The 24,747-nt window shown below is 35.1% G+C and overlaps 3 protein-coding genes across 3 annotated transcripts in view; 2 read left to right on the top strand and 1 right to left on the bottom strand.

The window, feature by feature from the left end:
* Positions 1 to 376: 376 nt before the first annotated feature.
* LOC125873403 (non-specific lipid transfer protein GPI-anchored 5-like) lies at positions 377 to 1,267 on the top strand. The gene is made up of 3 exons (XM_049554339.1): positions 377 to 744; positions 831 to 866; positions 990 to 1,267. The coding sequence occupies exons 1-3, from the start codon at positions 429 to 431 to the stop codon at positions 1,091 to 1,093; spliced, it is 456 nt and encodes a 151-aa protein (XP_049410296.1). The 5' UTR covers positions 377 to 428; the 3' UTR covers positions 1,094 to 1,267.
* A 919-nt stretch (positions 1,268 to 2,186) lies between these two features.
* Positions 2,187 to 5,074, bottom strand: LOC125874625 (uncharacterized). The gene is made up of 3 exons (XM_049555589.1): positions 4,856 to 5,074; positions 2,617 to 4,605; positions 2,187 to 2,501 (listed from the first exon to the last, which is right to left on the bottom strand). The coding sequence occupies exon 2, from the start codon at positions 4,336 to 4,338 to the stop codon at positions 3,688 to 3,690; it is 651 nt and encodes a 216-aa protein (XP_049411546.1). The 5' UTR covers positions 4,339 to 4,605; positions 4,856 to 5,074; the 3' UTR covers positions 2,187 to 2,501; positions 2,617 to 3,687.
* A 6,181-nt stretch (positions 5,075 to 11,255) lies between these two features.
* LOC125872136 (protein transport protein Sec24-like CEF) overlaps positions 11,256 to 24,747 on the top strand; it is a 17,772-nt gene continuing 4,280 nt past the window's right edge. The window contains exons 1-18 of the mRNA XM_049552814.1: positions 11,256 to 11,424; positions 11,580 to 11,746; positions 14,158 to 14,982; positions 16,694 to 16,909; positions 17,092 to 17,166; positions 17,334 to 17,432; positions 18,725 to 18,836; positions 19,170 to 19,297; positions 19,612 to 19,731; positions 20,524 to 20,604; positions 21,420 to 21,497; positions 21,609 to 21,701; positions 22,419 to 22,473; positions 23,006 to 23,082; positions 23,951 to 24,022; positions 24,150 to 24,233; positions 24,423 to 24,542; positions 24,641 to 24,709. Coding sequence (XP_049408771.1) covers positions 14,185 to 14,982; positions 16,694 to 16,909; positions 17,092 to 17,166; positions 17,334 to 17,432; positions 18,725 to 18,836; positions 19,170 to 19,297; positions 19,612 to 19,731; positions 20,524 to 20,604; positions 21,420 to 21,497; positions 21,609 to 21,701; positions 22,419 to 22,473; positions 23,006 to 23,082; positions 23,951 to 24,022; positions 24,150 to 24,233; positions 24,423 to 24,542; positions 24,641 to 24,709 — 2,277 coding nt within the window. The 5' untranslated portion in view covers positions 11,256 to 11,424; positions 11,580 to 11,746; positions 14,158 to 14,184. The remainder of the gene's footprint in view (positions 11,425 to 11,579; positions 11,747 to 14,157; positions 14,983 to 16,693; positions 16,910 to 17,091; positions 17,167 to 17,333; positions 17,433 to 18,724; positions 18,837 to 19,169; positions 19,298 to 19,611; positions 19,732 to 20,523; positions 20,605 to 21,419; positions 21,498 to 21,608; positions 21,702 to 22,418; positions 22,474 to 23,005; positions 23,083 to 23,950; positions 24,023 to 24,149; positions 24,234 to 24,422; positions 24,543 to 24,640; positions 24,710 to 24,747) is intronic.

Below are 24,747 nucleotides of genomic sequence, written 5' to 3'. Positions count from 1 at the left end.
ACAGTAGTCGTATCTTTGCTGGAAGAAAAGATAACCTTTTCATAAATATGACAGCTAACTACTTTTTGAAGCGTGGAGACTATAGAGTGGTGTTTGTCTATGTTAATTTTGAACTATCCAACAAATAAAATATAAAATTAAATACAATACTGAAAAGTAAAATTCAACCGACAAAAAGGGAGTGGGAGTATATATATAATAAAGTAGAATGTACGGAGGAAAAACTGATAAATGCTTACACATGGATTTGTTATGAAGGTAGGCAAGGTTGGGTCACCCACACATAATTCCATCTCTCTTTTTTCAATTTATTGCACTATTTTCCCCTTTATAAACACTTGTCTTGTTATTTACTGAATACTTCAAATACTCATCGATCACCACCCAAAAGTAAGATATTGAGAAGAAATTAAGTAAGTTCCAAGAAAATGAAGATGTTTACTTGTGCAATTTTTGTGGCTATGGCTATTTTTTCAATACAAGTTAGTGGTCAATCAGATAATTGTCAACAAGTGATTGTTGGATTAGCACCTTGTTTGGATTATATACAAGGGAATGCTACAAAACCATCATCAGGATGTTGCACTCAACTAGCCACTATATTGAAAAATGAGCCACAATGTTTGTGTCAAGTGATTAATGGTGGTGCTTCTTCTTCTTTAGGAATTAATGTCAATCAGACACAAGCTATGGCTCTTCCCAAAGCTTGTAATGTTCAGACACCCTCTGTTAGTCTCTGTAAAGGTAAGTTAAGTTCATCATCATGCCTATTTGGTACCACGAAAGCCATTTTTTGACTTGTTTTCTCTGTCAATGTGTAAATATTTCAGCTACTACTCCATCTGGTTCTCCAGGATCTTCTTCAGGTACGAATCCAAATAAATTATATTTTAAAAAATCGTATAATAATAAGAACAAAACCTCTTCTTTATAAAAATTCAGAAGAAAAAAAAAACTCTTATTGTACTCTCTTTTTTTTGTTTGTGCAGTTGGATCTAAGGGTGAACCAAGTGGAAATACAGGATACACCATAAAGCTGCCATACTTTCTCTTGTTTACCCTTGTAGTTGCAGCATCATTCACCACCATCTGAGATCCACTTTTGTTTGCAGTGTGTTTTGGAGTTTGGCACAATTTGGTTACGTTACTAGTTTTTTTTTTTTTTTTGTTTACTTTGTTAATTTGATGTAAACTTTGTAATTCACTACGCTAAGGCAGAGGCTTTGATGTACTTTGTTCAATTTTGAGATGTACTGTATTAAAGAGACTTGATCAAGATTATATTAATTTATAGTCGTGTTGGATGATCAATCCTTTTTTGAAATACGCCAGGTACATTACAACTACTTATGAGTTACAGATTCGTATAGTCGATCAACTTGAACAATTTATTTTCAGGCTCGAGATGTGGAATCTCCAAAACTTGCTAATACTATTATATGCTCAAGCAAATATGTGGTTCAACAGTTATGTGCTTAGAGCCTCTTATATATTACTAATTTAAAAGAAAGATATAATTCCAATTGTTACATGATTATGTGCTTAGCGATCACCTGCTTTGATCACAATACAGACTCGACAACCAGGTTGTTGTATTAATCAATTATGCAAGCACACGTGATATATAGTTGTCCTTTCTAAATTACGTGCACAATTAAACAAACTAGTTGGTAGAAAATGCTCCATGTATGACAAAATCAGTTCTGTAATGCGTATTGCATGATGGGGTGTGGACCACATTTTGGACTCAAGAAGACTCCGTATCTTGTAATTTTAAATTAAAGGCATTTATAATGCACCAAATGCTTTTTTTAATCTTGTAGTCTTTAGTATGTAATGGTCTAAAAAGATTACCAAAAAGAGATAGAAACATCTTTTTTTAAAAAAATATGAATTAGAACGAATATTAAGACAAACAAATTAAAGAAATATTAGCTTTCGTTGTCAGCATCCAGTATATGATAATGTGCTAACATCGAACAAGTGCATACATTCATTATTAGTTAAAGACAGATGAAATAAACTGCTCTCATCTTGTTTAAACGTATCATGACTAAAGATTTGAGATAAAAACTAGCAAAGAAATCAGTAGATATGACCTGCATTTTGTTCCAATACCGAAAATGCTTTCGCATTTACCAAGTACACATAAGCAGGCAGCATATGATACATTAAAAAAATCTGATACCAAAATAGGTACTCCATTAGTAACACCAGACTTCGAGACAAACAACAGAAGCAGAGAAACACAATTGAAGTCTTAATCAAAATGCTACCTTAAAAACAACAAGTTCAACAACAAAAGTAAAACTCCAAAACCTAAAACATGACATAACTAGATAATTACTGCAGTAGAAACTACCAGTTTGGTCGAAGGACCTACAGACAACATGTATCTTATAAAGACACTGAAATGACACATAACGAGTAGTGCTACCATGGCGAGAGTAGGGAGAACAACTAGCTCAACGATCTTCTTCCAACAGCTCCAACTAAAAGTACTACACAGAAAAGAAAAAAAAATTCAAATATAAGTATTAACTGTAGCACTTGTAGCTAGATACCAAGTTATAGACAACATCAAAATAGATAATTAAAAAAAAACTGAAGTCTTACCTTATCAATAGCTAGTGATCAACAATCTCCATAGGAAAGATGATTTTTTTTTGGCGAAGGAATAAACCTCTTAACAAACATAATTGGACTAGCAAGAGGAAAGCTAAAAGGGAAGATACCGAAGACAAGGAACAGAAAAGGATACAAGTAACTATTAATTCCCCTACCCAATTTTCATTCCCAAAAAACAGAAAATTGGTTAAAGGGGAAACAACTTCAAGAGGAAGTAGGAGATATATCCTATTCAGAGTTAAGAAGAAAAAATGACAAGAATACATACAAAGGTATGATGATGACCAGCCCATTCAGGCATTCAAGGAATAGCAAGGACTTATATATACCAAATATCCTATTTTCTAGTCATGAATTTGAATCTACCAAGAGATAGAGAAGGTAAGGATGCAAGATTGGATGAAAAGGCTAAGGTCTAGTAACTGAATAAAACAGAAGTCTAAAGGGATGCTATTCTGGTAGGGTCTAAGATATATACAATATCTCCGACTAACAGAATATCTAGAGGAACATGAAGAGGCAATAAGAACGAACGATCCTGTGACACTGGAATCAAGAATGAGAATTGATGGTTATAACAAATTGATCTCCAGGGCATTAAAGATAGTTGAGCAACAAGTTATGCAACCTCTACAAAGAACTACAAGCTATCTATTTATTACTGTAATGTAATAGGAGCATCTCACTCATCACCCAGATTCTTCTTCCACTGATCAATGCACAAGCATACTCCATTAATTGAACTCCACTCATCACCCAGATTCTTCTTCCATAGTCTAACCATGTCTGCACATAAATGCACGAACTTTGAGTATACCCAGAGAGAGTTGATCAACCAGCCGTTGTTCATATAAAATTCCCCTTAAAATAACCACTCTTGACAGGTGTTGTTGACAGGTGTTGAAACTTCACTACTGATCTACCATGACAAACACTAAGCGAGACGATAACTTCCTAACTAAAAACTGATTTATTCACCAAATGAACTATCTACTATTACCCAATACGAAAACTACATAATCCCCTATTTAGCTGCTATTCAGACCTCCCACCACACATTCATCCATCATTAATTTCAAGGTTGAGCATGCGACGAAGAGTCTGTGTCACTGAGTCAGTACCATCAAATACAATTCCCGGAGAAAGGCTGCGCTCCCTGGTTGGAGATGCTGGTGCAGACTTGGCAATGGGACGTAAATCAATATCAGATACAGAAGTAGGAAATTCAAGAGAGGCATTCCTTTTAGGCCTGAGAAAAAACTTGGGCATGGGCAAAGAACTAGGAGGAGGAGAATTCGAATATGCTGGCCCAGCCCATAGTTCAGAAAATGGTAACTCATCATTCAAGAAATCCTCATTCCTAGAATCAACATCCACTTTGAGGTTAAATGGTATCGCAATCTTGCAATTTCTGGCTGTTTTTCCTGATTTCTTTTGATTTTCAGAATGAGACTTGACAGTATTAACAGGCAGTGATGTTAAAGGTGGTCGCGTTTTGGGAGACAAGGAACCCGAGAGGGCCCGTTTGATGACAGGTTTCTTGCAAGACTTGGATTGGGTTTGATATGAACCTGCTCTGGACTCAAAAGCCTGACAATTTACCTCCCTGAACCCACCAAAGGGAGGTGAACCAAATGACCCAAATCGAGTAGGGCCTTGTGCCCTAGTTCCCCCATAGTTTTGATTCCGATGCCGAGGAACAACAATCATTTTCAACTGAGCCAATAACCGATTCAATCAAATTTCACTATAACTCACTATCTTATAGACAAGCCTGAAAATCTAACCAGAAACAACAGAGTTCAAAGATTCATACTGGCGCTTTGAAATGCTGTAAAGTGACTGTAGATCCTAAATTTTCACTCAACCAATAGGTTACCAGGTAATCACTATCACTGAATCCAAACTATTCTTCAACATACACGTCTATGTAAAATCTATCCACAATCACCACTTCACCCTTCAGTTTCTTCAGATCTATAATCCAGTAACAAAAAACAAGCAAAAAGAAAAAGACATCAGTCAAGTAACATGAGATCAAACAAATCAATAACACAAAATGGAAACACCCAAAACAAAAAAGAGCAAAAAAGTCTAGCATCATATAATACAACTACTACATCTCAATTTCAGGGATCGCTTTATATGTAAAAATCAAAGAATTGTACTAACTTCATACAAATCAAAGTTCTAAATTTAATTTTCCAGTAAAGATTCAGAAAATTACCTGATGTCAGAAAGTATATAGTGAAGCAGAGTGCTGAAAAGTGTGATTTATGATGAGATTTTTCTCCTTATCCTAATAAGCAAAGAAACATATATTGGATATGAACAGTAGATATTACTGTACTTGGTTTGTATGGTTATCAGTTCTCTTTGTATAATCGAGCCACCATAGATTCAGTCCTTAAGCTTTTTCTAAACCTGAATCTCCGGATCTGAAATTAACCCTAAGTCGTATTCAAATTTAGTTTGAAGTCCAGTGACATATTGGATAAATAGCCCTTCTTTTATGATGTAATTACGAAAATGATACGGTCTCCGTAGGATGTTTTGCGGATCCATTTGACTTGTGATTTTGGGCTTATTTACGTCGTTTCGGTTTTTACTATTTACAAAATGGTTGTTACTTGTTACCTATTTATCATTAATTTTAGAGAAACTTTCACATATAGCAAACAAAAAAATCATATTTGTATGTTATAGCAAAGTTTGCATAATTGCGCTCCATAGCAAACATATATATGTATAATTCGCTATACATATATACAAAAAGAAGCAATTGTATAATTCGTTGGCTCCTCTTCAAAATTGTATAATTTCGCTGGCAGGCCATTTATATAAATTGTTGTTAGTCTCTCGTTTGTATAAATCGTTGACAAACATAAATTATACATTATACATTATACAAGCATAAAACTGGGCAGGGGAATATTTTTATTGTATAATTATAAGTGTATAGGACGAATATATATGTATTTGCATGTGTATATACAATTTTCTCTCGCTTTATACAAACAGAAACGCAATTTATACACTTTTGTGTATAAAGCGAGAGAGGCGAGCACAGAGAGAGTGAGCGAGAGAGGAGAGTGGCGAGCGAGAGTTTGAGGGAGAGAGGCGCTGGCAAACAGTTTGCTATAGGACACAATTAAATCAAAGTGTGATTATACCATTTAATTTGAATTAATAGTTTGCCATTATGTACAATTTTCCCTTAATTTTAACATTTGCAATAATATATAATAGGGAAATTTTTCAAAACAGACATATTTTAGCATCTAATAGGACCCCTTGGTGTTACTCTTATTTTCTTTGATCATAGTATTATTTTATAGAGTCCAGAGTCAAAAAGGCAAAAAATTGAAATGTTACCATTTTGGTTTCAAACTTATTTTTATTGCCCTTTTGGAAATTTCACTCAATTTTTTTGCCTTTTCGGCTCCATTCTTCCGTGACATCATGAAATGATGAAAATTTCATTAATACTGATACATTATGTATCAAGTTGTTACGTTGAAAAGAGAAAAAATGGAAAATCCAAATAACAGAACCAACAAATTCAAAATTCAAATTCCTTCATCCTATTCATCGTTCTCCCTGTTCATCGAAGAACCATTCAGATTTGCTGAAAAGTTGATAAGATACATAATGAATAATTGTTGGACAAACAATTTCTTTTGTGAATCTCAAATCTACCATTGTAGGAGATCGATGAGATGAGGAAAAACTTGGAAATCCAATACATAGTGGAAGGAAATCATAGGAAAATGTTATTGACAATGGGATTCAATCCTAGGCAAATTGTAACAGGCTATCACAATTCAAAATTCAAAATTCAAAATTCTTCCTTTCATTCTTCCAAAAAACTCTCAATTTTTTAATCGAAATTATCGACAAAATTGTACTGATACAACATGAACCTGACGATTTTGTTAAGACATTCCGAAATTTGGGAAAGTGATGTGAGGTATGGACGATACAAAAGTGATGGAATTGTTGTTGGTCAAAATATTGATTTTGTGAATATCAAATCAGTCATTGCAACTGAATTAGGGATCGATGAGTTAAGGAAAAATTTAGAGATCCGATACATTGTTGAGGTGAAGAAACAAGAGCTTGAATTTTCAATGTATCTGTTATGCATTAATACAACAGACAAAAAGGCTGAAGAGATACATAGCTTTGATGGATCATTCATCCCTTTTATAATGTTGAGTAATTGTTTTTTCGAGATGGATAGATTTACCAATACATTACTATTTTTGTATTTTGTGTAAATTGATAAGTGTTGTATTTTTACTAGATACATTAAATAAGTAATTGTTATTCATAAGATGTTAGGTTTGAGATCGATACATTAGTGTGTGGTAATTGCTATGTATTATATACATTTAGTATAAATTCAAATGTACGTATCATGCCTAAAAAATTAGTGCAGGATACATGATTATTTATGTATCTTATTTTATTTGAAAAATATTGTATTTTGTTTTTAAAATATATATTATACATGTAATTATTTCAAATAGCGGTTTTTTGTATGATACATAATAGTATTGATCAGTTGATATGTATATGATACATGTAATAAAATTTGAAAACTATTGAATTTGCTATATATTATGTATCATTTACATATCAATTAATTTGATACACAATGTTTTAGTTATAGAACATTAGGGTTTGTGTATCAAGTGTATTTATTGAGTGATAACGTTCAAATATACTTCTTGAAAAGAAATATAAACGATCGCATGCAATATATTTACCCAACTATGAGTCGGGGTCGATCCCACAGAGAATATGGAAGAATATTGTCAATAGTAAATATTTAACTCGATAGTCGTTATAAAAATGGGGGATTTAAATTGAAATAAAATAAAATAAAAATAAAAAAAAGATAGCTTTGAACTAAGTATTTATTTGTATTCAGATTATGAAAAGTAACTAGGAATGTGTTCCCCATAAGCTCAAAACGTAGTAATCCTAATAATAGTAATCATTTTCTAGTGTATTACATGCAAAGTGATAAGTTAGGTATCTCTAAATCCTTGGTCCGGCATCTAGAGAATTTCACCCCGCACTTTGGTCCGGCTACGTGTGTATAATTTACTAACCCTTACCTTTACCTCATATTAGACATCATAATCGATGTTTGGCTTAGTTATTACTTCGCACCAATCGACACTAGCCTATTAGATAGTATCACACTAAATCTATGTTGATAATTCTTTTCTTGTTAATTACCTCCTTGGTCCGGCAAGTAGTAACAAGGCGAGTTCTTATGTTGGCCACCGTTAAAAAGACTTCTAAACGAAAGAATTATCAATGCATGCAAAATACTAGTCAAGAATTGCTTATTTACTATTCATACTTTGTTAATCGCTCATGGTTCCCACAACCCTAGTTATAAAAGTTAGTTACTCATTATCTCAAAAACACAATCAAAATTTATTAAAATAAATATGCTTGTGTTAATCATAAAAAGTTAAGAACAATAGCTAAACTATCTTTTATTAATCACGAATACAAATAAATAATAAAGGAGAAGAAAGAATAAACCACAATTCTCCGACCTCCACGGCGGCTCTTCCAAAGTTTCTAAGCTAGAAGAAAATTTATATTGTGTCTTGTATCTTGGTTCTTGGCTCCCCAAATAATAATTTCTATGCACTATTTATAGATGTAGGAAACCCTAAATAAAATAATTGAATCCAAATTAAATTAGGAATCCAAAACCAAAAGGAATTGGATTCCCCTTTTTTTTGTAAAGCTGTCCGCTTGAATTGTGCCGCCTCAATATTTGAGGGGCCTTCATTGGCTGCCACGTGGCAGTAAATTGATTTGAGACTGTTCAGCCGTCATTTGCCATATATATGAATATATTATTTTATTTCATTTAATCCATTAACCTGTCTGCTTGATTTTCTTCTTCAACGTTTCATCTTTAATTTGTTTTAGCTTCAAACTTCTTCATTTTCCCACCAATTTAATCCTACAAATAAAATACACAATTTAGTGCAATTCATAAAATTCATGCTCAAAAAAGATAAATATAAATAATAAATGTGAAGAAATAATGATTAAAAATATGTATTTTTTGCCTCACATCACTTTACTAAGTCAGAGATACAACCTGGAAATAGACTCTCTTTCTTTGAGAAATATGTTGACCCATAATTAAAAAATCCCATGGAAGTTGCTAGAAATGTTAAAAGACATTCAGGGGATCATGTCACAAATAAATGTTACAGTCAAACATATTTTTAGGGAAGCTAATCAATTAGCAGATTACATTGCTACTTTAGTTATGGGCAAGGAGGAAAAACAATAATTCCAACTCTGCAATCAATTACCAAGCATGGAAAATAAAGTTCTAAATATTGACAAACACCAAATTCATTCGATCAAAGTTAAAACAAGGAAAATCAACATCATCACTTACGACTAACAAACTTAGTTACAGATTTGAAGCCACAAAGTTCCATAACAATATGTACAAATTTGATTGATGCAATAGTAAAGCAAAATGGTTGTGAGTGAACTAACTAATCTAAGCTATGATAGTCGACAAAATAGGGTTACATGCAACAACAAAATATGAGAATCAATGAACCAAATCTGCTTTGCTCATTGGTATCCTGCTAGGAGCCTAAAAGGATAAAGCGTGGGAGAATGGGTTCACTCCGGTTCGTCTTCAATTACAAAAAAAAATAGTCAGAGTTGGAAAAGTTTATCACAAAAGAGGATGGAAAAATGTTACTTAGAAGAACTTCAAAACTTGTATACATGGTTCATACCCTCCTAAGAGTTCTACCAGAACTCATACATCCGAACCGGGTAGCACACCTTCAAGTAAAACTAGAAAGTCAGCTTAGAAATGACAAATGGACAAGGAGGACGAAAATATATATACCTTTGAAAACTGATCTTGAATATCAATGGAGAGAACCACACATGAAGGATATTTATCACTCAAAGGAGGAGGAGAAGATTGCGGTTGGAGGTCACAAGGAGGAACATCTTCAGAGGGTTGGAATGGACAAGACAAAGAGGAGGAAGAAGATTCAGAATAGAAAACCCTATTTTTAGGGGACTTGTTATTTATACATGAGCTAGTCACTTTTGGGCCGTCAGGTTGAGTTTGTATGTTTAGTGGATCTATTTGGTTCCACCGGATGAGGTTTTGATAAAGGACCATGAGTCCAAAATTGAATTTTAAAAAAATGTTCATCTACAATACATTGTGTGATAGTCTGTCACATATCAGTTTGAGAATACTTGTTTACAACAAAATTGTTAACTTCAAATGGATATTTCATCTTACTATAATAACTTATGAAAAAAAAAATGCATCAGAGCTATAGTCATTGTCTCTCCATATGTGATAACGATGATGGTAATAAGTCCACAAAAATATTTGTTCTTTTAATGGCAACCAATTTCATAGAATATTATAAAATGATCTTAAGAATTAGACTGAACAACTACAAAGACTTCTAGAAGATCAGACAACGTTCAAGTGTATAAAATGATACCAACATGTGATGTTTACTTTGTGTGGTAAGAAAGAAATTACAATTTTTTTTTTTGAATAAACACAAGGAGATTTGATGAGATTAGTAAAGTTATTGTGAGAAAACTTCATTGCCAATGAAGTTGTAATTAAAATAGTTATGACGACAAGGTACTTTTAACTTTTTTCTGTTCACATGAAAAGTTCATGATTTGATTTACATATCAACCTTAAGCAATAAAATGCTTGTTTTTACAAGAAAATCAGGTCACTGAAGTGTATGCAAATTATTGTATATATGTTTGCCCTTTAAAAATAATTTGGTTTTAATTGTTTAGATCATAAATACTACTATTTTATACACTTTCATCGAAAACATCCGCAACACATCATTATCAACTATCATTACCATATACAACCATCATTCTATGCCACAACTCTCATGGCTGCAGATCACCACAACATTTGTTACCTTCACTAGCAACTACTTACAATTTTTACCATCGATCATCATAATCACAATAACCATTAATATTGTCGCAATCATTACTAACCATTACTATATATCATCAACCACCGTCATAGTTCACAAATATCGTTAACTATTGCTATCATCCATTACAATTACTAATTATTACTATCAACTACCAACCATCAACCGTGTTAACCACTAGCTATAACGGGGTTACGACAATACCATCTCTAATCGACCCATTTCCACTAGTATTAACCATCATCAACTGTCATATAATGTTTTAAGATATTTTATTAATATAATATTAGATTAATTTAATATTTTATTAAAAAATAAAACTAAATTTTACATACTAAGATATTAAAAAAATTATAATAATTATTTAAATATTAATGCAATTTTTTGATATTTGAACATGTAAAAAAAAATTAAACTTTACTACTCCACACATCTTATTTTTAATCATAATAATAAAAACAAATAGAAATGAAACCAAAACAATGCACCTAAATTTTACAATTACTGTACTAGTGTATATTTTCTTGCGTTGACGTCAATTTCTGGGGTTTGGACCAATCACATTGCGTTATTTTCCAAAACTATCCTACACAATAAAAAGAAGAACCGAACCGAACCGAAAGGAAAATCTCAATTTGCACAGGCAAAGAGTAGATATTTACCCTTCTTCTCCATTGAGCAATCGTCCGATCACTGAAATCTTCACAAATTCTGATCTATAAACCCAGCACCGGCCCCCTCTCTTTAGCTTTTCGCACGCCATCTTCATCCCCTAGATCTTAAGGTTTAACATTTCTTCACAAATTCTGATCGATATGAATGATGTTCAATGCTATGTTTATGTGAATGCATTCAATTTTGGAATTTGGTAGATTTCGGAGTTGGAATTTCTTATACGGATCTAATTGTTATTTAATCGAATTGGGTTTTCTGTTTCAGATCGAAGTCATTGAAACCCCTGGTTCGCGAAAAGCACGGTTTTTTTCACTTGTAACGGTAAGGGTTTCGGTGTGCAGGCGAATTCATTCACAGTTTAATTTAAAACGACGCCGTTTCGGTGCTGTCGGCGTCGACGTCCTTCAATTCAATTAACATCTTTTTAGCTGGTTAGTTTTTCCTTCTTTTTTTTTTTCATATCATTTACGGCTCTATTTATCTGTTCCATTCTGTGGATGTGATTTGGATGATTCTGATACATTTCATTGAGTTGGAATTTGTTTAGGTGAGAAATTTGGTAACAATCAATGGCAGCTTCAGGGCCGAACTAGTTTAGTTTGTATGAACCCTTTCAACTTTTACTTTCACCATAAATCATAGGCAGGTGGATCCTTTTTTGTTAATATAATGTTCAAAGATGCATCTTGGATGGAGCATTTAGTAATAATCAATGTCAGCTCCAGGGCTCAATTAGTTTAGTTTATATGAACCCTTTCAACTTTTACTTTCACCATAAATCATTGGCAGGTTGATCGTTTTATTAATGTAATGTTCAATACATATTGGATGGAGGAGACTTCATCCTATATATACAACCGGAAATGCAGCAGTATGAGAATAAGAACAATGATATCAAACAATGGAAGATTTCAAGGGGAGGAAAATACTATATATAAAGCTGAGTTTATCAATACCATTAGAAGAGAACTTCAGAAAAAAAATAAATCATGTTATAAAAATTCAAAGAAAGAGAGGTTGATAATTTAGTGAGCAAATTAGGCATTGTGTTTCTAGAATTACAAATTAATTAGAATAACATCTCGAAATTGAAGGAGAAGAAGCACATTCACAATATGAAGTTAGATGAAAATTCCATTTTTAAATAAGTTTGAGGGTGAAAATGATTTATACTTTGTTATGTAATCTCACTGTGGCAACTTTAGATCTGGGAAAGATTTTTGTTTTGTCCACAATGAAAGCTAGAAAATGTCCTTCAAATAAGGAAACTTAACTCAATAGGTTAGTCCTTAGAGAAATAATGGAAGTCTAGTTGGCAAAAATATGGTGCAGAGAGTAAATTGTACCATCACTAAAGCATGACTTTCTGTATGTATTTATATATACTGTTCTTCAAAATTGAAAAACGGGATAACGAATTTGACTCTTCTTGTATGTTGTTCTCTGCTTTGATTTGCATTTATGGAGGAATAATTGTCTTCTACCATTTCAGTGGAATAAATGCACAATTGATCTGTCTCCAGCCTTAGAATCTTTATTTGTTTATCTACCCAAGCTATTGTCTTAAAAATTTTCAGTCCTTTTTTTTTTTGATAACCGCGGTATCTGGGCCAGCTTGCACGCACCTCAACTTATTCCACAGGATACCCGCCACCTCCTACCAGCCCTAAGTACTAGGTAACTCTGTCCACCAAGGTTAGAACATATGAGAAGAAATCACCTAGTGTTTTTGTCAAATTGAACCGGAGACCTCATGCCTCATGGTGCTCAATCTACTTCATTAACTACTAGGCCACACCCCTGGGTGCATTGTTTTCAAATTGAGTCTCTCTTAATTTGTTCTTTTCTTCATCTACTTCTAAGATTTGATTCCTGTGTTTGGAGAAATTAGTTCTTCTTCTTTTCCGAGTGATTTTCTATAAATCTATTATGATGCAATTGGCTTCTCCAATGACCTAGCACAACAAAGTATGTGCCCTAGATCTTCCTTAAAATGATACCGGATGCTAGTTTAGGTTCTTCTTCTCTCAATGGCCTTTTGCTGTTCTCTTCCCATGTAGTTTGTGTCTAATATCTAAAGAGGGTATTTATGTCGATGCATATCATATCTGTTTAGCTAGTTTTCATTTTCTTGTGCTTTAGCTCTCTGTACATCCTGTATAAAAAAACTGATAAAGCTGAATTAATTCTCAAATTATCCTCACTCTTTAACCAATCCCATTTGTATCCTGTAGTTAGGACTCATTTATATCGCCGAAGAAATTCTTGTTCTTGCCAAAGAGACTCAGTTTCCTCTATGTGAAATTAGCCCCCCTCTGTGTAATCTCTCAGGAAGAACCGTGTCCTGTCCATCTTCTTTGCTTCCAGATCTAGGAGTCCTCTGCCTTCATCTTCATCTCTTTAAATCTGTCAGCTCTATTTTTGTTTCATGAGATGTTCGAGTTCTCTTTGCTAATTTCTGTTGTTTTGGAGCTAGTGGTGTTTGATCTTGGTCGGCTTTGTGGATTGGACCTTTCCTCTGATGCTATTTCTGGGTGTCGGTGTGTTATTGTCCGTCTTCCAGCTCCTTTGGGTCACATGTGCTGAAATGAAGTAGGAAGGGTGGGTGGGAATTAATATCTGATGTTTTTTTTGATTGTTTAATCAGCATCTGATGTATTATGTGGTTACTTTTCTTTTGTGGTTGATGTTATGGACTTGTTTTCCTTTGAATCAATATGGCTTTAAACATGTGTTTTTTTTGCTTGCTGAATGTTTGATACAATAAAGATTGCTGTTCTTATATTTTTTGTCTATTGATTTTATTTATTTATTGAATTTTTTTCTCTTGCTTCTGTTCTAGAGTTTTGAGGAAATTTGGAAATAATCAATGGCAGCTCCAGGAGGACCTAGACCAAGGAATGCACCACCACCCAATTATAACCCTAATGCACTTGCTGAAGGCATGCAAAATCTACAAGTAAATAGGCCCAATCAGCCACCTAGTGCTCCTAGGCCTAATACCCCATTTGGGCATCAGCCACCTTTTTCTGGTGGACCACCTGTTAGTCGCCCAGGACCTCCACCACCTGGTGTGTTCCCGAGAGGTCCTGCACCTCCTAGTGGTCCTCCACACACCGGATTACCTCCTCCTGTGGCTCAGTCTGTTCCTCCCTTTGCATCTCGACCACCTCCTCCTGGTGTGATGCCTCCTTCTATGGGTGGTGCACCCCCACCACCTGGTTCTTTGCCTTCTGCATTGGGTCCTCGTCCAGGGCCTCCGGGTCCTTTTTCTTCTTTGCCATTGACCACAGGTCCTGCTGTGCTGCCACCATCAAGTATTTCTAGCTCTGTTAGTAATGGGCCACCAGCAGGTGGTCTAGGAATGATGCAGGGCGGAGGACGTTTTCCTCCTCCAAGCAATACAATGAGGCCACCATTTGGAGCTCCTCCACCAGCCATGGTTTCACCTGGCGCTTCTTCTCAGCCTTCAGGCATGCGGTCACCCTTTGGAAGTTCGTCATCTGTCAGTGCAACACCAGTTACAGCACAACCACCACCACCATTTTCAGGATCATTTCAGAATATGCCACCTCCTTCAGGTTCCTCCCCATTTGCAGCACCTGTTCAACCCATGCCTCCACCCATGGGTGCTCCTTATGGAACACAGTCGTGGCAACCCCATCAGGTGATCTTTATATCCCTATCTTACTGTACTTGTTTTGGAAGGTGAAATCTATATATTTTCCCAATTTTTTATTGACTGTCATGTGCATATGCTATTGAAGGAAAAAAAGAATAGAGTTTGTTTCAGATCCCTGGTGTTAATAGTTTTCCCTCAACTCATTAGCGAAGAATAATTTATTTTGTGTAATCTTTGAAGCTGAGATATATATTTAGTTCTTCTCTGTGATAAACTACAAAAGAAGTCATAGGATATAAAAAGAAGGCAGCCTGGTGCAATAAAAGAATTCATAGGATATATATTTTTTAATTTGCACGAACAACTTTTGGATCAACAAGCCACACAAGATGTGTTTCTAATCAAATTCGACACGTTTATTTATTATTTTTAATAACCATCAAGAAATGTTGGCCTGTTGGGTTCTGGCATCAAGGAATCAAAAGGGTTCAAGGGGCCTAGTGTTGGAGAGATGCTTCATGACTTTAGGATAGAAATACGAATAATATTCAGAAACCGGTTACTGTTTGGTGCTGTTGATGAGTAGCTTGAGAATGATATCAAGACTCTTGTCAATTGCCATTTGGTATTATCAGGAAATTTGTTGTGGTAGTAGTGTCTAAAATGAAGAAAAAGATACACTGTGAACGGCAGTCATGAGTTAAAATTTAGACAAGGGTGAATTTTTTTTTATCCCTCCAAATTGGTATAAAATGTCAAACTTCCCCTCAAACTTTATGCAATTGTCACTCATGCAATGTCTACTGTGCCCTTGCATTCTATGTGCCTTCTTTTCTTTTATCTATTTTTGATAGTTTAATTCATTGCACCTCTAGTGTATTACTCCCATAATAATCAATGATGTCATATTTTATTCATTCAAAGTTAAATAGAGAAGCTTTTTAGGATTTTTTGATGAAATGTACTGCTTTTTTCAAATAATTTTTTATTTTAGTTATATGTGCATTATAAAATTGTCTTTTTCTTCAACACAAAACTAAGTTTTAATTCTCATTAACGAAGTTACCCACATGATTTTGTTTTTAAAATTTAAAACTTTGAATATGTTGTTTGGAATTCTTTCATTATTTGAAGTTATTAAATATGATATTTGATTACTCCATAAATAAAAATTGTTTTTATTTATAAATTTTTATATTTTGCTAGGTCTTTTTCCATGCTTGAAAGTAATGAAAAAGATAATTTTCAGTATCATTTATTTACTTTATCTAAATTAATTTAAACTATAATATAGAAATCCTTTTATAAGTTTGTTGTATCTGCCACTTATTTTGAATAGTAATTATTAGTATATTATATCTCAACTGTATAAGTACTTGTAAAAGAAAAATACTAAGTACAGGTTTCCTTAAGCATGAAAATTTTAAACATTATCAAAGTATATTACACCACCTTTGCAATTTGGCTGGACCATATGAAAAGGATAACTATCTTTCTCAATTGAAGCGACAACAACCTTCTTATCCTTTCTTAATCAGAAGAGGTATAATGATCTTACATAACAATTATATTTAATTCAAAAGGACCCCTAAAGTACATGGCACATTTCCAATGTAGTGTTTTTTTCTTCTTTTTTCCTATTGAAATCCTATAATTATGTGGATCACATGTTGGATCAAGTAGATTGGTTTCAGTATGCTTTTACTGTATTTCCACTTTCATGTGAAGTGCATATTCTGAGTTTACTCATTTACAGGGGGCTCCGCCTTCTGCTATCCCTGGTTCGATGCAACCACCAAGTATGTATGGAATGGCACCTCCTCTTCCAAATCAGGCAGTGGCTTCTATAACTTCTTCTATTGGCCATAGCAGCCCATCAAAAGTTGATCCCAATCAAATCCCGCGCCCTATTCCAAATACTTCTGTAGTTCTGCATGAAACCCGACAAGGCAACCAAGCCAATCCCCCTCCGGTAAATCATCATTTCATTTAGGAACGTTTGGCTCTAATATCTTGGTTGGTTGTATTGGACTGTTGCATATGCAACTGAACTATCTTTTCTTCAAATGGTTATGCTTGCCTCCTAAAGGTTCATTAAACTAACTTTTTGGTTCTTACTGCTGTTTCCTGTTTTTCTTTTTTGCCCACTTGAAGCCTGCCACAAGTGACTATATTGTTAGGGATACTGGAAATTGCAGCCCACGGTACATGAGGTGTACTATTAATCAGGTACTAAACTTCTTTGCGTTGTTTTTTGTCTATTTGTTGTTCTTCCCTCTATGGTTTCTGCATTATACCCTTTATCTTTCTATGGAATGAGAAGCTTATTAACCATATTTTTCTTTCCATTAAAGCACTAACTGTTGATGATATGGTCCTTGTTGTTTGTGTAACAGATACCATGTACTGTTGACCTTTTGACAACCTCGGCAATGCAATTGGCTTTATTGGTGCAGCCCTTGGCTCTTCCTCATCCATCTGAAGAGCCCCTCCAAGTAATGCATTTTTTGCATTTATATTCTTATTTTAATTGCCTTTTTGTACCCTTACGTTTCATAAATGTGAGCTTGTCTGTGTGGCACGGAGTTCAAGTGGAGAGAAAAAGACCTTTAGAACATGTGGCCTTAAATATGCCGTGATATTATGTGGCTATAAAATCATGTCATTAAGGGTAAAATAAGAAGTTTAAAGTGAAATTGTTTCTAAATGTAGAGTAACGTCATTCTTTTTCGAACATGCTAAATATGAAAGAATTAAACCTTCGACGGGAACAGACAAAGCAATAGTGTTCGCATACAATATTGGGTATACCTTGATGAAAGATGATGTAAGGTATATTTTTATCCAAAGAGCATGATGATATAACAAGTTGGAAGGAAGAATACAGAAAGACCTCTTTTGAGAAGGAAAAAAAACAAGACCTTTTGAGCACAAAAAAGATTAAAACTCAAGCACGGGTTTTGAGCCAAAGCTATTGGGTTCTGCTAAACCCGTAACTTTTAAGTCTGGCTCTGGTTCCATGTCCACCGTCTTTTCAAGTCTCTTTCAACCCTTGATAGCTAGAGCTCTTCCACCTTTGCACCTTCACCCATGTTGCAGGCCCAAGTAATTCGACGTTAGCTTAGCTACTTACTGCCACATGGCCGCTAATCTTGAATTTTATGTACCTCTCCAACTGAATTATTGTGGACTTCCTTTTTTTTTTTTTTTTTAAAAGAAGGTAAGTAAGCTTCATATTAAAAGAAACAGGCAGCCTATCACTGAACATGTGTTAACTGCTAAGGCAGTACGCAGGCTAGGTCGCTAGGATTCCCATGTCTTCCACTACAAAAGCAATATTTTGGACTTCCTAATTTTGACCCCAAACTAGGATATAGCCTCAAATCAAACCAAAACCAGAACTTCCTCATATGTGATTAACAGAAAATCAAGCTATCATGTGCAAACAAATGATATATTCATTGTCAAGATTTGTATATGTGATTATTGCAATTATGTTTGTTGAGATTTTGTTGAGTACTACTGTGTGATGTATCTAAGATGTACAATTGATTGCAGTGACCCTTGGAGGTCAGAGGAGTGTGCTTTTTCTTATTGTTTGGTAAAAGGAACAATCGTGATCCCTAGAGTTGAAAACATTTCAACTAATCATCATGGATCCTATTTTTATGCGTGTTATATATCTGTTATCATCTCTACTTGCTCTATATTCTGAGCATGTAGGGGCACTACAATGATGTAAATTGGTTCAGTAGTTCTTTTACCGTCGTGTTGTTGTCCTTGATAGGTGGTTGATTTTGGGGAAAGTGGTCCTGTTCGGTGCTCCCGTTGCAAAGGCTATATAAATCCTTTCGTGAAGTTCATTGATCAGGGAAGACGTTTCATCTGTAACTTGTGTGGTAAGAATGAAGTTCATTTATTCCCACTGAAGTTATGTGATATTTGGAGTCTAGAGCGGCTCTAGATATTATTTTAGAGACTCAAGATTGAAATGCAATATAAAATGGTTGTGATGCTTTGTGAAAAAACTAAAGGTTACGAAACAGAAGTATCAAATTTTACATTGTTAATGATATTTTTCTGCTCCAACTAGTCCAACAAAAACACAAGCACATTCTCAGACGTCAAATATACATTTGTACTGGTCAACTGAGAACGTCCAATGCTTCATTTTGAATGAAAATGTGCTGTTATGTAGTTTTATCTCATGTTTCTTGCTGTCCTTTTTGCAGGACATACTGATGAAACTCCACGTGACTATCAGTGCAACTTAGGTCCAGATGGCAGGCGTAGGGATGCTGATGAAAGGCCTGAACTATGCCGAGGAACCGTTGAGTTTGTCGCTACCAAGGAATATATGGTTGGTACCTTTTGGACATATTGGTTCAGGGATGTGATTGCATGACTTTATAGGAGTAATGCCATATTATGTAGACATTCCGAGCTCTGAACTTTCAGTTTAGCTAGCTTTGGGTTTTCAAATTTACCATCTGAAGTTGTTTTGGTATTTGGGGAAGCTAACCAGAATAGAGTGGAATAAATACATAGGATTCATATTGCAATATCGACTAATTTGTAGATGCACTCCTTTCTTTGGTGTAGGGAATCCCTTAATTTGATTTTGTAACTTATTGGATTTTGCAGTAATAACTTGATATTTGTATTGTATTTCAGGTGCGAGATCCGATGCCCGCTGTGTATTTCTTCCTGATAGACGTTTCCATGAATGCCATACAGACTGGTGCAACTGCAGCTGCTTGCAGTGCGATCAGCCAAGTTATTTCAGATCTCCCTGTAAGTCCTATCGTTTGTTTATGATGATGCAACATGCATTTTTGTACCTTTAGATTAGAGAAAAAAGCATTTGGCTCGTCTTCTCATGTGGAATCATCATAAATAAATTACAGTCTCCTACTAAATCAGTGAGATTAACTAGAACTTCTGTTGTAGGGAAGCAAGTACCCATGTAATTTGTCCTTTGAGATGATGGGAAAGGTTATTGAGGCATCTGAATTGTGGAAAACCTAGTTTGTCTCCATTCAGAATAGTGCAATGTTGCACGAATGCTGCCTGCTTGGTCACTTTGGTTTATCTAAGAGTTCATTATGGAATATCTGTATTTAGTGGCCGTTGGCCCAGGGGGTGGGTGGGTGGTGGATGGATTAGGCAAAAAAGATGAAGAGATTATGATGCGATAACCTTTCAATTTGTGTTCTTAAAGGCTAAAGCGATGGCTTCTAATAATTCCAGAAGGTAAAAGGAAAATGATGGATGTGACAAAAGAATTTAGGTGAACCCTTGAATGTCTTCAATTGAGGGGTTCTTTTTTCGGCATCTGGTGTTATTCTAGTTGCATGAACCATAGATTGATCTGGTAAGCAAATCAATCTATGATCTAATGGAATCGTGAGAGATGGGATCATTCAAGTGGTTAGAATGATGCGTTCACTAGGAGGCATAGATTAGGGGATAGATACTATTTGTGATACAGTTCAGCTAAGATGCATTTCTATTCAATTTTAATGCACAATAGGAATTATTGAGAGTTTATGAGCTGTCTTTGACATTGAAAACTTATTATTGCAGGACGGTCCTCGGACATTCGTCGGAGTTGCTACATTTGACTCAACTATCCACTTCTACAATCTCAAGCGTGCACTGCAGCAGGTTTAACACATTCAAATGAGTTTGATTCTGCTGAATTGAGCTTTATAATCTGAAATTAAAAGATGCTTTGAAATCAGTTTTGTACCTTAATTAGTTATCTTTACCTTTTTCTCTTTGTTGAGCTAATGATGAGCTGACAATCACTTTTAAGGGAAAAATGCAGTACTGCAATGATTATTGTTGGATTTCATAAATGTGTTGCCTAGATGATTGACTAAATGCATTTCTTAAAGAATTTCTATGAGTGAAAATAAAATAAAAATCTTTAACTAAGTGTATATTGCTCGGACTCTTAAAAAATGTCAATGGGTGTGTGTAGGATCCTCCAAAAATAGTGCATTTTTGGAGGATCCGACATGGGTGTGACGACATTTTTGGAGAGTCTTGAACAATATTAGATCATGGAAACGGAGTTAGTAGTACTCAATAAAACAAAGTATTTTTCATCTAAAACAAAGTAAAATTATTCTTGTTTCCTTTTTCATTTGTCTTGACTTGTCTGAGATAAGTCATGGCTTGCAGGAAGAAAATTTTAGCTTTCAAAAATAGTACTCTATAGTCCTCAACTTCTCTGTCTTAATTCGCTGCTCATCCCCTTACTGCCTAATTGCTCCATTTTGCTTAATTATGCAGTTCTTTCTTTTTTTCTTCTATGGTATAGTTGGATTCTATTTTACTTGTTCTGTGTTTCTCTGATTTAAATTGCTCATTTTTCTTTAATATGGATGCTTAAATGGGATTAGGGTTGTGGCAAATGATTTAGGTTGGTGAAGTTCTTGTTTTCTGATAAGTTGATTCTGGATCTACCTTTGCAGCCATTGATGCTTATAGTCCCTGATGTACAAGACGTTTATACCCCCCTTCAGACTGATGTTATTGTGCAGCTCTCGGAGGTTAGTTCTGCAAGATGTTGACCATATTTTGATCATGTTCCCCTTATTAAAAGCAGAATGACTAAGATCATCAGTGAGTCCTATGAGTGGTTACTTGTTTGTTGTTTTCAGTGCCGTCAACACCTAGAGCTTCTGCTAGAAAGCATCCCAACAATGTTCCAGAACAACAGGACTGCTGATTCAGCTTTTGGAGCTGCAGTCAAGGTATCAGTGCTTTACATAAAGTTAGTTTTCCAAGTTATTTCGGTTGTATATCCAAGTTAGTTTCCGAAGTTGTTATTTCGGTTATAAATCCACTTGTTTTATATTGCTTCGTTAAACATAGATGGAGCAAGTATTTTCTGCATTCCTTCTAAAATGTGAGTAGTTAGGTCAACACAGTTGCCTGAGGCTTTGCCATTCTGAGAAAAAGATTGGAAAAATTTAGTGTTATGTCTCTTCAGGCAGATGCAGGGTCGGATCCAACCTTACGGTAATAAATTCATCTAAACCTGATACTTTTGACTCAGAGCATAAATTTATGTGTAAAAATTGACTAAAATTGCAGTAAATGGTAGATATAAGCCATAACTTTAAAAATATTGATGCACCCAAGAGAATGACCTAGTGGTCAATGAAGTGGCTTGAGAACCATGAGTTTTAGCCTTGTTGAACTGAGTTACCCGGTGCATGTTGCTGGTGGGAGGTGACAATTGACAGGTACCCCATGGAATTAGTCGAGGTGTGCGTAAGTTGGCACATACACCATGGTTATCAAAAAAGAAACTTTGAAAATGAGCTCAATGCTAAGAACTTAAAGATTGAACCCGTAGAATTTAAATTTGGAATTCGCCTCTATGCAGGTGAGTGATTGCAAGTCTAACTTTAACAGTCTATGATGGATTATCATATTGATCGACTCTTCACATTTTGTTACTTCAGGCTGCTTTCTTGGCAATGAAAAGCACAGGAGGCAAACTTCTTGTGTTTCAATCAGGTAAGGTGCTAAGTGCAGTTAGCTTTAAGTATCATGTACAAGTTCAAGCTTGTGCGTCTAAAATCAATTGTATCTTGTCTACATGCTTGCATTAAAACATCTTTTATCTTTGATCCCTCACTCTAGATGACAATGCACTGCTGATTGACTGTTTTGCTTGTATTCATTTATGCTTAACTTCTGTTTCCAATGCAATCTTCCTAAATAGGATGATACATAACAGGATTGCTTTCTGTGGCACTGTCTGCTTCTTTAAAAATTGAAGCATTTCTAGGATAGCTACGTTTTCAGTAAATTCCTGTTATGAAACTTTCCATCAAATGGACCAAATACTTTGTAATAGAGAAGCATGCTTTAGGAAATTGCCTTATAATTCCTCTTTTCTTCTTCACCTGGTGCATCAACAAGTTCATAGGTCCTGTGATATATTTCCTGTAAATGATCTGTTGCATGAGCTGTGCAACCTTGAGTCCTTGACTACACAAATTGTGATACGATTCTAAGTGTTGGCTATACTTGCTGTGTTTTATAGTCCTGCCATCTACTGGTATTGGAGCCCTTTCTGCTAGAGAGGCTGAAGGAAGAACCAATGTATCAGCTGCAGAAAAGGTAAAATTATTGAGCCAGTTTTTAGTTCTTCAGAATTTATCTGTCTCACTTTTAGATTGTTTGTATCCGTGTCTCCTAGTTTTTGTTCCATCATTTCATATTTTGGATGTCACAAAACATAGTCCATTTATTATGTGGGTAAAATTGTCCATGTTCACTGTTGAATATGTAGAAGCTTTTAATATTGTCGTTAACATGATTAAGTGTGAGAGCTGTTGTCTCTTAATTGCCAACCTCTTACGGAAGAGACAATCGGAAACTAAATAGTCTTTTCAATTTATTGACATCAAAATATCTACTTAATTTCACTTCTAGAGTATGCACAATAATGTATCGGCAGATATAGTGGTTCAATAACTTGACTCAAGTTCTTTGAGCTGCTAGTCACTTATTTGAGTCATTGCCTCTGAGAAATGGATGGCAGTTTGCTCATCATTTCTTGAAAATTTTTGGTCTTCATTCCACTATTGAATCATCTTAAATCAGAGAGCGTTGGAATCATTTTTTTGAGGTAAATGAGAGTGCTTTTTGTGGCTATCAATTTTTTTCTTCTATCTTCGGTTTAGGTGTATTCCTAGTTTCCTACTAAGCTTTCACCAGAGGTGTGCCCATCATCTTTCTTGTCGTTGATCAGTTTACTTAGAACAGATGAACGTTTGTATGCCAATGGTGTTAGTCTGGGTACATTGAGGTAAACTTTAGCGTAGTCCGCGTAAGCATTAGATAAATCAACACTGGACTCTATCTGAGTTTTGTAATGTGCATGTCCAGCACCAATGTGGCGATGATTAATTTTTTTTTGGTTATACGGAAAAAAAGAAACCATGTCATTGCTTACTCCAAAGAGTTGTATGTTTTCCAATTTCAGGAGGCCAACAAGTTGCTCCAGCCGGCTGACAAAACTCTGAAGACAATGGCTATTGAGTTTGCGGAGTATCAGGTGAGTTTATCTGAAAAGCCTGTGGAAGTATGATTTATTAAAGCACAAACAGGATGTTAAGAACCCCTTTTGGTCTTCTTATATTTATAATCGTTCACTTCAATTAATTAGATCTCAACTGCTTCAGGTCTGTGTTGACGTGTTTCTCACAACACAATCTTATGTAGACATTGCCTCCATCTCGGTCATTCCTAGGACAACTGGTGGGCAGGTAACTGTGACGCTTGCTACTATTTTAGCTTGTCTTCTTCCCTAGGGCCTCGGTTATGATGCACTTACTGTTCATGGAATTTATGAACAATCTTATTATGCAACTTACTGTATATGATAGCCACTTCACGTTCCCTTTTGATATTTTTACATCTAGGCTTGAGCCTTAAAGATGTTTTACTTGTCTCAGGTGTACTACTATTTCCCTTTCTCTGCTCTTGCTGATTCTGCCAAGCTATACAATGATCTTCGATGGAATATCACTAGGCCCCAAGGGTTTGAGGCAGTAATGCGTGTAAGAAGTAGTCAGGTATGCTCCCCAGTTTTCGGGTCTCCTGTGCTTTTCTTATAGGTGCCATACCGGAAAGTTGAAACTGAGCACTCATGCTGACCGTGTCCCATTTGCAGGGCCTTCAAGTTCAAGAGTATTCTGGAAATTATTGTAAAAGAATTCCAACAGATGTTGATCTACCTGCGGTTCGTCCCTCTTACCCCCCCCCCCCCCCCCCCCCCCC

Source organism: Solanum stenotomum, chromosome 8 (genome assembly GCF_019186545.1).
Source record: "Solanum stenotomum isolate F172 chromosome 8, ASM1918654v1, whole genome shotgun sequence".
NCBI classification, from domain to species: domain Eukaryota; kingdom Viridiplantae; phylum Streptophyta; class Magnoliopsida; order Solanales; family Solanaceae; genus Solanum; species Solanum stenotomum.
This window is presented reverse-complemented; position numbering and strand designations above follow the sequence as displayed.